This window comes from Anthonomus grandis, chromosome 2, assembly GCF_022605725.1.
Source record: "Anthonomus grandis grandis chromosome 2, icAntGran1.3, whole genome shotgun sequence".
Lineage (NCBI taxonomy): Eukaryota > Metazoa > Arthropoda > Insecta > Coleoptera > Curculionidae > Anthonomus > Anthonomus grandis.
In genome coordinates this window covers 24,128,926-24,143,590 of record NC_065547.1, presented here as the reverse complement: position 1 = coordinate 24,143,590, position 14,665 = coordinate 24,128,926, and the positions used below count along the sequence as shown (strand labels likewise).

The window sequence follows — 14,665 nt, the reverse complement described above, 5'->3', positions numbered from 1 at the left end:
CATATCAAGTGACCTAACTTCTATCAAAGCATGGTGCGACTCTAATCTTCTCTGCCTTAACGTCTCCAAAACTAAATTTTTGTCCTATAAAAATAATTTGGAATCTTTTGTACTGGATAACGCAACCATTGACGAAGCCGACTCAGTAAAATTTTTGGGGCTTACTATTGACAAGTCGTTAAAATGGGACATGCACATTAACCTTTTAACAAGAAAATTAAGCTCCGCTTGTTTTGCGCTAAGATCAATTTCCAAGGAGCTTAGCCTCTCAACCACCATAATAGTGTATTTTTCCCTCTTTGAATCACACCTTCATTACGCCCTTCCTTTTTGGGGTGTGTGTAGTGTCACTCAATTTGACAAAATTTTCAGACTTCAAAAGAGAGCTTTGCGTTATACACTTAGGCTTAATTATAGAGCTCATTGCCAGGATTTTTTTTAAAAATTTAATATTCTAACTTTGCCGTCACTACTTTTATATGAGTCCGTTTGTCTAATTCGCAAGCACGTTTCATCAAATTCAGATAGACCATCCCATAATTATCCTCTCAGAAACGCGGAGTATGATTTATATCTGCCTACTCTACATTCAGAATTGGTAAAAAGCTCTATATTGTACAAAGCAAAAAAATGCACAATCATTTGCCAATAAACATCAAGTCCATCACATCTTTTCCTACTTTCCGCAAGGCATTAAAATCATTCCTACTGGAGAGAGCCTTTTACTCGGTATACGATTTTTTTAATACTTAATTTTAACTTCACACACACAGACTGATTTATTGTTTTTATATGTACTGTTTTATGTAGTTATATCTATATCTTACTTTTCTTTTATACTTTTTTAATGAACACTTTTGTATATTTATATATATATACTTTTTTGCTTTCTTAGGTTTCCCTTCTTTTTTCTTTTTTTGACATTGTATACATGCAATTGTATATTTTTTAATTTTTAATTTTTAATTGTGTTTTATTTATTTATTCATATTTTTGACCACAAACAATTATTGATTTGTATAACTTTGTATATTTGTTTTACTAGTTTTATTTTATTTTTGTGTGTTTTGTTTGTTTTTATGTTTACTTTAGTTCAGTTTCATCAGCTTTGTCTACAAATTGTAAAATTTTTTGACAATGAAGCGATTGGTTGATTGATTGATTGATTGATTGATTGATTGATATCGAATATCGTCATTCGATACGTCAACTATAGTGTCAACAAGAGCGGTGATAAACCGTGACGGTGGATATGGTAAATCTACTAATTACTTTCCTTGGGGATTTCTTAAAAACCGTCTTTTAAAACACACAACAAAATCTTAAAGCTATACGTCAAGACCTTACAAGGGAGAGGAGGACTATTCCCGCAAGGGCTATTCAACATAAAATTTACAAAGTGTTTTGTAAAAAAAAAATTTCTTATAATTCTATTAAAAATATATTTTTTATTTCTTATAACACATAATTTCTTTCAGAAAGGTTGTATTATATTAATTTATTGAATTAGTGCAGTAAATTGTTGGTTTAGGAATATAAAAGACTATAATAAAAAATCGAGAGCCGTAATTAAAGAAATAAAGTTGTTAATGACAGCTTAAATACGAAATATCGGTTTAAAAACCTGACAATACCATTTTTGTAAAACAGAGAAAGTAGGAATGAAGATGTGAAATTTAATTTGCTAAAACAATTCAAATAGAGTTCAACCAAAAAGTATTAGCAAGTCTTATTAAGCACCAAATTGCGCTACTTTGCCTCTATTGTCCTCTTTAATCGACCTCGTATATTTTCTAGTTCAGAGATAAAGCTCGAATTTTCGACACCCTGTATTGTTTATTTTAGAGGAAATAATTCCTTTGTTAAATAATCTATGTGATACTGGGAGGCAGTAAATATTTAAATTGCAGCTTTTTTTTTGGAAAAATGTATATGTAGAAAAAAAGCTTTTGATATTTTACTGGTAACGGTTATTTCTTTTTTTTAACTGAGAGTGTACAATATATTAATAAAGTTAATAAATGAAATATGTAATAATAATGGAATATATTATTAAATCTCTTTTTTTTGGGTAGTATTTAATCGAACATCAGTTTTTATACTTTTTAGCACGTTTAAAAACTGGATGGAGCAACAAAAATACTTAATGAGCATCTAATCTTTAGCATCTAATAATGTTAATATTGTCAACTGTTTTATACTAAACTGGATAGCTATTTAAATAATAAAGCTTCTAAAAACTGTTTGAACTTCATACTTTGTAATATGACAAAAGCTAGTGAGCATAAAATAAAACAAAAATAGGAATCACAAATATACTTTATTGTCTTCTATTTATAAAACAAAAAGAACAAAAAATGCCATTTTTAAAACAGTATTTGAACCACAAAACAAAAAAGAGTGAACATTAAACAATTTATTTAAAGACTTCAATAAATTAAAAACATCACTGAATTACCAAAGCAGGTTTGGATTTTGATGGACATCCACGCTTTCTCTTTTGTCCAATATGGATATTTTTTGCCTCTACAGGCGGAACTGTATATTTTAATCTTATTGCTAGGCCCAGAAGATGTTTGCACATACCTCTTAAAAAACTGTGGACAATTGCAGCTGCCATTCATCCAATCATCTTTTTCTTTGAGAATTGTTACTCTCCAAGTGGAAAAAAAAATTCTTTGAATTCATCAAAAGTTTCCCAAGGTTTTTCAGCCTGAACATCCAATACTTGACCTCCTGGTACTATATAGACATTGTTCTTCGTGTCAGCATCTAACACCTTTTATTTTTTTGTCTAATTTTGTCCATTGATATGCGTTTGTCCAATCAGGAAATTTAATACGCGGAGTAATTGAAAAGGACTCCTCTGTAGTTTTGCAGGACCATTCGTTAACCATCTCCGATGCGATAACCAGAAAACGAGACAAAGGAAATCTTTCGCGTAATGTATTGCTATCTTTTATGGTTCTATTAAACGATTCCAGTGCGTTGTTTGTGGCTGGTGATCCTGTGGCAGCACCTAGGTACCAATTGCGATTTTGAGTTAACCACTTAAAGTATTTATTAAAATTAGTTTGGGTTTTCCATTTCCTCATAAAAAGCTGTGATGCGCTAGTAAATGTTCAGGAGAAATAACGAACTGTAAAGCATCAATGTCTTGTAATATATTCTTTCGGGCGTTTTTGTCTGAGCAAGTTTGTTCAACCCTGGTTTGCATTTTTGTTTTTGCATGTGCCCAACACATTCTCACAATGGGTTCAGGACCAAAGACTTCTGTAAAAGCATTTGGGATGCTCTTTGCGGCATCACAAACTAATACCGACGGTTGTAGAGAATGTCCGTATACAAACAAAACCTGTTCTTTTAAACTATTAAATAACATGGTAAAATCTTCCTGACGCTCGTTTGTCGAAACTCCTAGACATATTGGATGAAATTTTCTATGTTTATCTGTAGTTCCTACAATTAATACCGAGAACCCTTGCCAAATCAACTTGTATCTCGCATCAGCATGGAAAATATTTGCATGACGTTCTGCTAACCCCAGTAAATGTTTTGTAGACAATGCAAAGTGAAAGGACATTGGTTCATCCTCGAATATATAATAAGAAAGTACAAACACTTGGTGTTTGTCCTCGGGAACTGCTGTATGATTTAATATCCATCGCTCCAGTTCTCCTAGACTTATAGTTGAGGAACCGTACTTAACACGTCTACGACTTGATAGATAATTGTTCAGTTGTTTCATTGATGGTAATTTTACTCTCTCCATCTTACTAAGTTATTTTAAAATAGCTTTAGGGTTCAAATGTAAATCAAATAGTTTGTTTATTTCTGTCTTAACTTCCTGACTTATTCCGTAATCAGAACGAATTCAGGCACGCCTCTACACTATAGAGCAAAACAGCATTTGATGTAGCTTCAAACAGTAAATAAATTTGTACCGCACACTGAGGGCCACGACGTTTTACTTTGTCACAGCGATAAAACCTTTTTTTTCCTTCTTCAGTCATATGTGTTATTAAAATAGACCAAGTATTTTCTGCACGAACAACTTCCTCCGCTTCTTTAACACATGCAAATTTTCTTACAAAGAGCCACTGTTTAATCTCGCCACGCTTTTTTTTTGTTTCTAATTCTTTAATCTCCGAACCACTGTCCGAACGATATGAAGGAATTTCTATCTTATTCCCCATTTGAATATTGTCATCAGAACTGTTCCCGGGTAAAACAGTATCGAGTTCCAGGATTATTTAATGTTTAAAACGAATAAAACGGTGCATAAAACAACTATTTATACTACTGAAATAATATACAGGGTGTCCGGAAGCTAGATACAATCCTTTAAGGGGGTGATAGCTGATTTAATTTCAAACATTTTAAGCTAAATATGTGTAGGTCGAAATTTGTTTATACATTTTTTATGGCAATTTTTGCATTTTTCTCAAGAAATAACAAAATTTCACACTTAAACGGTAATAGAGCGCAAGTTACAATTAGTATCGGAGTTTCAAAGTTTATTTTGTTTTGTCTAATGTGTATTAATAAAAATACGATCAATTTCAAGCTTCTGTGTAAACTTATTAGAAAAAATAGAGATATTGAAACGTAAAAAATAAATATGAAGTTAAAATAAAAATGCTTTGTTTTATGTTTAAATAATTGTTATGAAAATGCTTTCGTCGTTCAAACCTCTCTAAAAATATGCCTAGCTTCTGCTCTTTATTTTAAGATATCACTCATTCCGATGCCTGGCCAATTTTCAGAATTATGGCCTCTTTTGTGCGGCAGGCCATGTAAACAAAACTTACTGGATTGGTTTTCTATTATGGGACAGTTCAGGAAAATATTCAGGTAAATAAAAAGTAATAAAAACAAAATTAAGCAGAGGTACCTAATAGTAGATACTGTAGGGTAAGGGGTACCTAGTAGGTACTTTGGGGTGGGGGTTACAAGTTAGGTACTCGCTTAATAAATAAAAACGTGTGATTTTAGCCTATTGTTGTTTAGTTTCACTCTCGCCTCTAATTTTGTAAGATTATCAACTTTGTACTGACTGCATCCACTGTTTTTTAAATCGAGTTTCTGTCCGTTTTATTAAACAGTATTGTAAAATGGAATTTACCAACCAAGAGTACGCTGACATTGTCTTCACATATGGACGCGCTAACGGTAATGGACCTTTGGCACGACGCTTGTACCAGGAACGTTATCCATATCGGAGGTTACCAAACTTCAGCGTGTTTCAAAACACCTTTCGCCGTCTTACTGAAGTTGGCATTGGGAATAATCCGGCACGTGGAGTCAACCGTGGCCATAATAATGTAGAGATTGAGGAGCAAATACTGGAAGCTTTTACCGCAGACCCTACTGCAAGCGTCAGAAAAGTAGCTGAAGACCTTGGCCTTTCTAGAAGGTGTGGACGACCATGAAGAAAGATGGACAGTATCCCTTTCATGGTACGGGGATGCAGGACTTACAAGAAGAAGACCCTGCAAGACGAATTCAGTTCTGCCGCTTTTTATTGAACATGGACATCGATGACCCGTTATTCTTAAGAAGTATCTTGTGGACAGACGAGTCCAATTTTTCCAGGGAGGGTATTACCAACTTCCACAACCTCCACGAATGGGCTGCCAAATATGCAAATCCGCACTGGAAAAAGCAAAAATCATTTCAGAACAGATTTTCGGTCAATGTGTGGGCCGGAGTAATAGGCAGGACTATTAGTGGGCCACATTTTCTACCAGAGAATTTAAATGGTGCCAACTATTTTATTTTCTACAAAATGATATCCCCGTTCTTCTAGACGAAGCTGGATTATTGGAACGAGAAAGACCAATAATCTGTCAGCAAGATGGTTGTCCAGCGCATTGGTCCTTGGCTGTCAAAAATTACTTAGACGACTGTTTTCCGGACGGTTGGATCGGTAGAGGCGGAACCTTTCCTTGGCCTCCTCGATCGCCTGACCTAACTCCGTTGGATTTTTTCATATGGGGCCGGGCAAAGGAGCTTGTATACACCACCGAAATAAGAACAAGAGAAGAGTTGATTCGCAAAATAAATGAAGCATTTGACAGGATGACCATAAGAGTAACCACCACCGAAGTAATAAAAAGGGCTCGTGCCTGTATTAGAAATAATGGATTGCATTTTGAACATAAACAATAAATAGTTTAAACAAAATTGTGTTTTATTTAACATTAAAACCTAAAATAACTCCACAATCGGGGCTCTAATGCTTAGTAGGCTTATGAGAGGTCTCAGTCTAATAATTTTTGTTTACATGACCTGTCGCACAAAAGAGGCCATAATTCTGAGAATTGGCCAGGCATCGGCATAAGTGATATCTAAGAATAAAGGGCGTTTCAATGTCCTATTTTTTCTAAAAGTTTACACAGAAGCTTGGAATTGATCGTATTTTTATTAATACACATTAGACAAAACAAAATAAACTTTGAAACTCCGATACTAATTGTAACTTGCGCTCTATTACCGTTTAAGTGTAAAATTTTGGTATTTCTTGAGAAAAATGCAAAAATTGCCATAAAAAATGTATAAACAAATTTCGACCTACACATATTTAGCTTAAAATGTTTGAAATTAAGTCTGCTATCACCCCCTTAAAGGATTGCATCTAGCTTCCGGACACCCTGTATACACCATAACCAATAAACGTATATGGGAATCCCAAACGCAGTTAACTGTCACTCCTGTATAAACGCACGTTGCCGGATTTTTTTGTAATTCATTAACGAAAGCTGTTGCCGAATGCAAAATAAAAACTTTTAAGAAAAAAAAAATTGATGATTATATAATATTTTAGTTTAAATGAATTTGAAAATTAGGAGCTCTTTTAGATTTTTTGTAAGCTTTGTGTATTTTTCGGTGCCTGCTTTTGTTGGCAGATTAAAAATATAATGATGCCTTAAGTTTGTTCACCGATAAGAGCGTAGACTTAAATTCTAAAATTTCGTTTCTCTGCTAATTAACTATATTTTATTTTTCCAACAATAAATTACATGTACACTTCTAAATAAAGAGAATGTGAAATATTTTAAATCTCTTTTTTTTCTATTCTTATATTTATCAATGAATATTTTGTATTAGCTCTATCTGATCCTAGAGTGATCGTAAACTTAAATTTTAACGTTTCGTTTATACCTGCCACTTTTAACTTTATTTTATTTTCCAATTGCAAATTATTAATACTCTTATAAATATTTAAATAAAGAGAGTCTGAAATATAATAAACCCCTTTTCTTAACCTTATTTCTCAATAAATATTAGCACTTTCCTGGTCTATTTGATCCTAGCGTGATCGTAGACTTACGTTCTAACATTTCGTTTCCCTACAATTTTATTATCCAACAATAAGTTACATTCATTTTAAAAAATGTCTGATATATCCACCAATTTAAATGTAATTTCATAGTGGTATTAGGACTTTAGTTATTTTTTATATTTTTAGATCGACCCGTCTGTACTGGCTCTCCATATCTCAAATTGATATTTCAATGGAAAGTACATAATCTTTCTATTGAAAATTGAAAATAAAATATTAAAATAATTAAATTTTTACAGGTATCGAAGGATTAAAATTTAAATATTTCAGTACAAAAAAAAACAAATTATAAATAAATTTGGCTTTCTATCGAAAGTTATAAAAAAATATACGTATCACAAATTCAAGGGATATGATCGAAATTTCGAAACCAGTAAGACATTCGAAGGAAGCTAAATTGGGACAAAGATTTAAAGAATGATTCTTATTAATTTCAAAAAATATTTTTCTGTCCGTTTCTTTAATTTTACATATGGAGTAAATCAACGATCACTTTTTGAGAGCACTTTTAGAAGATTTTTAAGTAGGAATACTTTCATAGTTTTCGACAAGGAAACGAAATTATAGTTTTCATTTTCATTTTAAACTAAAGATAATACAAGATAACATTTAAAGCATTTAAAAAAATTTTTTTTAAAAGCGATATTTTTAAAATTTGATCTTTGATTTTAATATTTTATCTTATGCAAAATATGTAGCAAGTTTTGAAATTTCTAAAAATTATTTATTTAAATATCTTTTATTATTTTAGTAAATAAAGTATAATTTTTTTAATAGAAGAACCTTGTAAATTGAAATGAGGTAGAGTAATTAAATGAACTTAATGAACACTTTTAAAAAACTTGTTTCCTTTTTATGAAAACCTGAATGTTACGGAATTTCTTTGGTTTTAATATTTTATCTTATAGAAAGTATGTAACAGATTTTAAAATTTTAATGTTTTGACCTCAATTGTTTACTTTTTTAATGTTATTATAATATTTAACTTTAAAAAACCTTTAACAATGCGACAACATTTTTAAAATTCGACGTTTTGGTTATCTGAAACTTTTCTAAAAGAATCTGAATATTTTACATAATTTATTTGGTTTTAATTTTCTTTTCTTTTTAAGAGGAGAAAATATACGATAACATTTTTAAAGCACTTTTTCCCTTTTTTCTTATAAAAACTTAAATATTTTACACAATTTGTGTGGTTTTAATATTTCATCTTATGAAAAATATGAAACAAGTTTTGAAATTTTAACCTTTTTACCTAAATTGTTTACTTTGTTTAATAGTAAGCCTTAATTTCGTATACCAATAATTAATGAAAAGAAATACAAAAATGATAATTTTTGTTTTTTTACCGGATAATCGGTTCATTCCGAGTTTCATCTCAGTTATAGTTATAGTTATACTAATATTTATTACTTTTATTATGTACCTTTCGGTCACTCTTGTGCTTTGACTTTTATTAAACTCTATTAAAATCTTAAAATTGGTTGCTGTCCTATAAAAATAATATTAATTGCTTACTATGTACCACTTACGATCGAGTAATGACATAAGAATTAGCAAGAGTTACTTCAAAAATTTATACCATAGGAATAAACAACAAATTTGATGACAGTCGGAATGACAGAAACATGCGTAATAAAAAAAGCATTATTTTTGTGAATTAATATGGACAGCAATTCCCAAGAAAATGATCAAGTTTATTTAAAATAATATCACCAAGAAAAAAGTCCCAGAACCAGAAGAAAACATTACTTTTGTATAAATTTTGGCGCTTGCAGTGGGGCTGAAATGTTGGTGTTCTTTTTATTAATAATTATTTTTTAAATGATTTAGTATAATTTTTTTCTCTAGAACCCTTCAAGTAAGAAAGAAGTAGATGAATTAAATAGATTTTGCGGAGCAAAATACGGAGATACCTTTCTGCGGAGTCAAATTTCAAAAGTAAATAAAAAGCTATATGTAAAATTTAAAAAAAAATTATAAATTTTTAATAGAGTTTTAGTGGTGCTTAAGCAATTATTCAAAGTCTATCCCTCTACAGTTTGATTTTAAATAATTTTTCTCTTTTATTGTATTTGAAGCCCAAAACAAAAAAAAATATTTATAGAAATTTGGTTCAAAACATCTAAGGTTATTTTTTAATTCTTTAGTTTAGACAATTATTAAAGAAATAATCTTTTCAGTTCATTTATCAATTTTATTTCATTTTGTTTCGTAAAGTTGAAAAGTTCTTCTTAAACTTTCTCAAAGTTGAACTTATCATAACGTTTAACTTTAAAAGATATTTAACAAAAAGGCGAAATTTTCAAAATTTGACGTTTTTCTGAATATCTGAATCTGTTTACCTGAATTTTTTTTATAGAAACCTAAATATTTTACGCAATTTATTTGGTTTATTTTTCGTTTCTTTTTGACTAGAAAAAAAATTAAACACTTTTTTCTTTTCTTCTTAAAAAAAACCTGAATATCTTACGTAATTTATTTGGTTTTAATATTTTATCTTATGCCAAATATGACACAAATTTTGAAATTTTAACATTTCGACATAAATTGTTTACTTTTTTTAATACCGATCTTCAATATCGTATATCAATAATTAATGAAAAGAAACGCGAAAATGATGATTTTTGTTCTTTCACCGTATAACCAGTTCATTCCGTGTATCATGTCAGTCATACTTATAGGTTAAAAAATATTAATATTAAATAATTTTTTTTCCGGTTATTATTACTTTTAATATGTACCTTTCTGTCATTCTAGTTATTTGACCTTTATTTAATTTTTTTTTGTTGTAAGTTTATTTAATATTTAAAAATCTTTAAACTGGTTGTTGTTCTATAGAAACAAAATCTATTGTTTACTATCTATTACGATTAAGCAATGACATAAAAATTAGAAAGACTAACTTCGAAAATTGATACCATAAGAATAACCAATAAATCGGATGAGGATCTTATGTGAGAGTTTATTTAAAATAATGTCACAAAAGTCCAAGAATCAGAAAATAATAGATTATTTTTATATAAATTTTGGCGCCCGCGGTGGGGCCGAAATGTTGGTGTTTTTTTTAGAAACAATTATTTTTTTATTAACTTTTTTCTCTGTAACCTTTTTAAATAAAAAGAAGTAGATGGAATAAATTTTAACAGTAAATAAAAAGCTATATGTTTTTTTATAGTAATTTGGTTCAAAACATCTAAGGATATTTTTTTAATTTATCAGTTTATATAATTAATATAGAAATACAATTCTGAGTGCTTTCTTTATAAATCAATTTTTTTCTTTATTTTCTTTTATAAAGTTTAGATTAGTATAATTTTCATCTGACTTCGAATTGACTTAATATTATTTAAAAAATCTCCCTTCTGTTTTAATTCTAGAAAATAAGTTATTTATTTAACTCGCTTTTAACTCAATTAAACTCTTTTACCGTAGATATATAACCTATCTTAATAAGATCTTCTTTTAAATATTGTTCTACTTTTTTCATTTACCTTGATCCAGGGCTGCCAGGACTCTCTCCTCCATCACTCCTCACCGACCTCGGCGAACACAAACTGGAGTTACTCTCCCCTGTCCTAAACTGCACCGGATCACTACTGCGAAACCCAAAACTACCCAAATGTTCACTCTTAAACAGAAAATTCACCGGTGGCGGAGGAGGAGGTGATGAAGAGGAGGATGGAAACTCCAACGGAGTACTGTGAGTCATCTTAGATAACGCGTTCAGGTGGTTTTCGATATTTTTAAAACTCAAAGTGGAAGTTTCACCAGCTTCATCACCGGTGGAGGTAACCGTAGCGGTTGGATTCTCATTACCAACCGAAAGCACTGTGTCCTCACTGGAGCAACTGTTCTCATGATCGTTATGGTCACTTATCGAATCGGTAGGTGTGATTAAACGCGGCCTAAAGGCTATATGATGTGGCAGCATGGTAAAGTTCGTGGCTAAAGCCATAATGTCATCGTTTTTACTTGGAGGATCAATTATTAATACACCACACGTATGTAAAGTCAAATTAGAACCATCGTAATCGATCGATCTTTACCCGGCAACTTTCGACAAACATCTGACTGTGTTTCAGGTCGCATGGGGCGGGGCTAAGCGTCAACAAGGCGGGGCCAGGACCATAAGTTACTTTGGTGGGAGGTGCCTCTATCTCTACCGTACATACTCGACCTTTTTTGTTCTTTCTCTCTGTTGTGGGGAGCAAATAAAAAAAGTGGTTCTACATCGAGTATTTAAAGGTATATTACGTTGTTGGATTGTTTTATGCTTGCGTGGATTTTTTGACGCGCTGATGTCTTGTTTGCGGAATGCGGCACGTCGAAATTGATGATTGTCGTCCTCCGAGAGTGCATCGGAGATCCCGGCTGATGGGTTAAGTGTTTATTGCTCTCTCTCGTCGTGATTTTGAAACCGAGCTGTCTCGTATCATAGTGATTAAACCAGTTAAATTGGTTGGCCGGATTAAATTCTCGATTCTGGGATTATTCAACTACGGTTTGACGCTTCTTTTCCTTATTGGTCATTGTACTTCACCTGGACGATGGACTAAGATTTTGATTTAAAATCACAACTTGTATAGTTGGTGTATAATTAGGCCAATGACTCTCTAAAATCTTAATTAAGATTTGTAGTATGCAAGGCAAAACTTATTAAAAAAAGGATTTGTCACACAATTACTAAGTAGGAGCTAAATAGTAAAAATATTTTTTGCTTCACAAGACATTATACGATCATATAAAACTGTCTCTTTGCGCATTACTATTTTTTTTATAATGAGCAGAACCTTGGCGCCCAACAAAAAATATATACATGTCTGAAAATGTTTATGGGAATTTTTTACACTGTAGATTGATCATTTTAAGCGGACTGTATTTAAAGTTTAATGGAAACAAAGTGCCTAATTAATTTAGGCAGAAAAAAAGATAATTAGTTTAGTCAAGGTCTACTGTCTCTCGTCAATGTTCCGACTCCAAAAGTCGTACCAATGGACAGAATCGTTGTGAATACAGATCGATTCACCTGAAATTTAAATTTAAATGGCTAGCCGTTAGGTAATGTAATTTGCCAAATTCAAATATTTACTCTATTGCGGCCTGAACAATGTCTTTTGAAACGTAAAACTTTCCTAAAAAGAGTTTAGAGTTGAAAATTGCAATAGATATAATTAATGTGTGACCTATATTAGACAAGATTTTATAGGCCATTTACTATTGATTGAAAAGGATCTACATTCTGATAAAAGCCGGAAATTTGATAAATCGGTTGGCATTCTTGCGACATGAGAAGTGGAAATTGTATTTAATTATAAAAGTATTACTATCTTCACTGGAGACATACACACAGAGAAGAGGATGCACTTAACGATTATGAAGTCATGCTTTTATTAGTCTTATAAATGGATTAACCAAAAAAATTGGAACACAAATTCAATATAATCTTTTAAAATATGTATAAGCAATATGCACAAATAATTTAAACCTAAAGAAGCAAAGAATTCATTCATTTCGAAATTTAAAAAAAAATTAAAACATATTATTCAAAAGGTCACATTCATCAGATAAGTCTTTTTAACGTGATGTATGTATAGAAAAACGAAATTTACTTTTTTTTTCTTAGCATCTGTTGATAACGATTAATTGGAATTAACTACAATCGCGTAATTTTTTTAAATAAAAGGCACGGTTTTTTATTTTATATTTTGATTAAGTGGTTTTAGTATAAAAACTGCCATCATCAGATATATATATAAATCCAATTTGTTTTTTCTACGACTATTAGGTAAAACGTTAAAAAACGCACGCCAAAGTCAATCTGGAAGGGACGTTTTTCATACCCCATGGGCAAGTTTTGTAGTGTGCAATCTTGCGCAGGCTTGCCTTTAAGGCGAAATTCCTAGTAATAATTGGTATCTAAGTTTGTCGCCGCGTAAACCTGAGACAACCACATTCCCAACATTGTATCTGGTATAACGTCTTTAACAGTATCATATTATATGAAAAGTAGCTCGATCATATTTTTCGATCCTTTTGAATTTACGCAGCAAGCCGAATATATCGTTGAGCCTATTGCATAAAAAATCTTGAGGACGTTACGAAATTGCATATAATAAGTTTGTGGTTTGGAGGGACAATAAAAATATTAAATTCTCTTTTTGAAAATGCCACGCTGGTCTATTTTGAAGGACTTTAAAAGAAATGTAAGTAGTCCACTCTCTGATACAAATACTCAATGTTGAAAAGTCTTTCCTAAAGAGAAAATCAGAAAATAATGTTCCAAAGAAATCCAACATTTTCATTAAAAATAATTTTTATCGATTCCTATCTACTGTCCTAGACGATCAATATTTTCTTATTAAGGTACTTTACGTAGACAATAATGTTAGTAAATTAGAAACTAATATAGTACATCTTAACTTCTTAGGCTGTCGAGGCAATTGGATTAACAGGAGCCTGTTAGACGGGACGAGCTTTGCAGATGAACAACTGAGTATATACAATACTGAGTGAAAACAAAAGTACTCAGATCCTTTTAAGCCTTTTGATTTAAGATTTGCAAGAAATATCTTAGTTTTCGTACTCAAAATATAACAGAAAAAACGTTTTGCCTTAATTATGGTAAATGCACAAAACAGGTTGCTGGTATCAACAAATATAGAAAATAGAAAACTTGTTCGCTTGTTACTGATATTTAACAGTATTATTAGAAATTTAAATTATTTACAAGGAATGTTTGTTATTTTGTGATATGCAGTCGAAGAACAAGTATAGCGATGTGCAACACATTTAAAATCAGCTCTTTGCACACTTGACGTGTGACTTATGGCACTCGTCTACGTCTCGTGGCAATATAATGGTCAAACCCGTGTACAAAGAGCACTTTTCATTACACCATATATTATTCTTTCTTAAATATTACATTAAAAAATGTATGGAAGCTTAGTTAAATATCTACGTTATTTTAAAAGAAAAATAATATTTAGGATATCCCTAATAATTTATTATTATTATTATTACTATTGTTACTATATATACTATTATTACTATTGGCAATTCTTCTTAATGCTGCCAACTATACCTGATATATTCCTACAATTACGACGCTTGTAGTAGTAATTAGTACTTACGCACTGTGCGGCTAGCACCGTTATTAAAACCTTGGGATTAAAAATAATAAATAACCAGCAAAGTATTAAACGTAGTCAAGGACCAACACCACCATGGAAAAGGAGACTACTAAAAAAGATGCACAGCAGTAACTGTACTCTGGAACAATGTCTAGACGCCCTGAAACAGAAGTTATCTATTTTTTCA

At 31.2% G+C, this 14,665-nt stretch overlaps 1 protein-coding gene across 1 annotated transcript in view; it reads right to left on the bottom strand.

Annotated features, from left to right (window-relative positions):
* The window catches only part of LOC126750127 (homeobox protein invected-like), a 183,826-nt gene extending 172,433 nt beyond the window's left edge, over positions 1 to 11,393 (bottom strand). The window contains exon 1 of the mRNA XM_050459634.1: positions 10,840 to 11,393. Within this exon, the coding sequence (XP_050315591.1) occupies positions 10,840 to 11,303 (464 nt within the window). The 5' untranslated portion in view covers positions 11,304 to 11,393. The remainder of the gene's footprint in view (positions 1 to 10,839) is intronic.
* Positions 11,394 to 14,665: the final 3,272 nt, after the last annotated feature.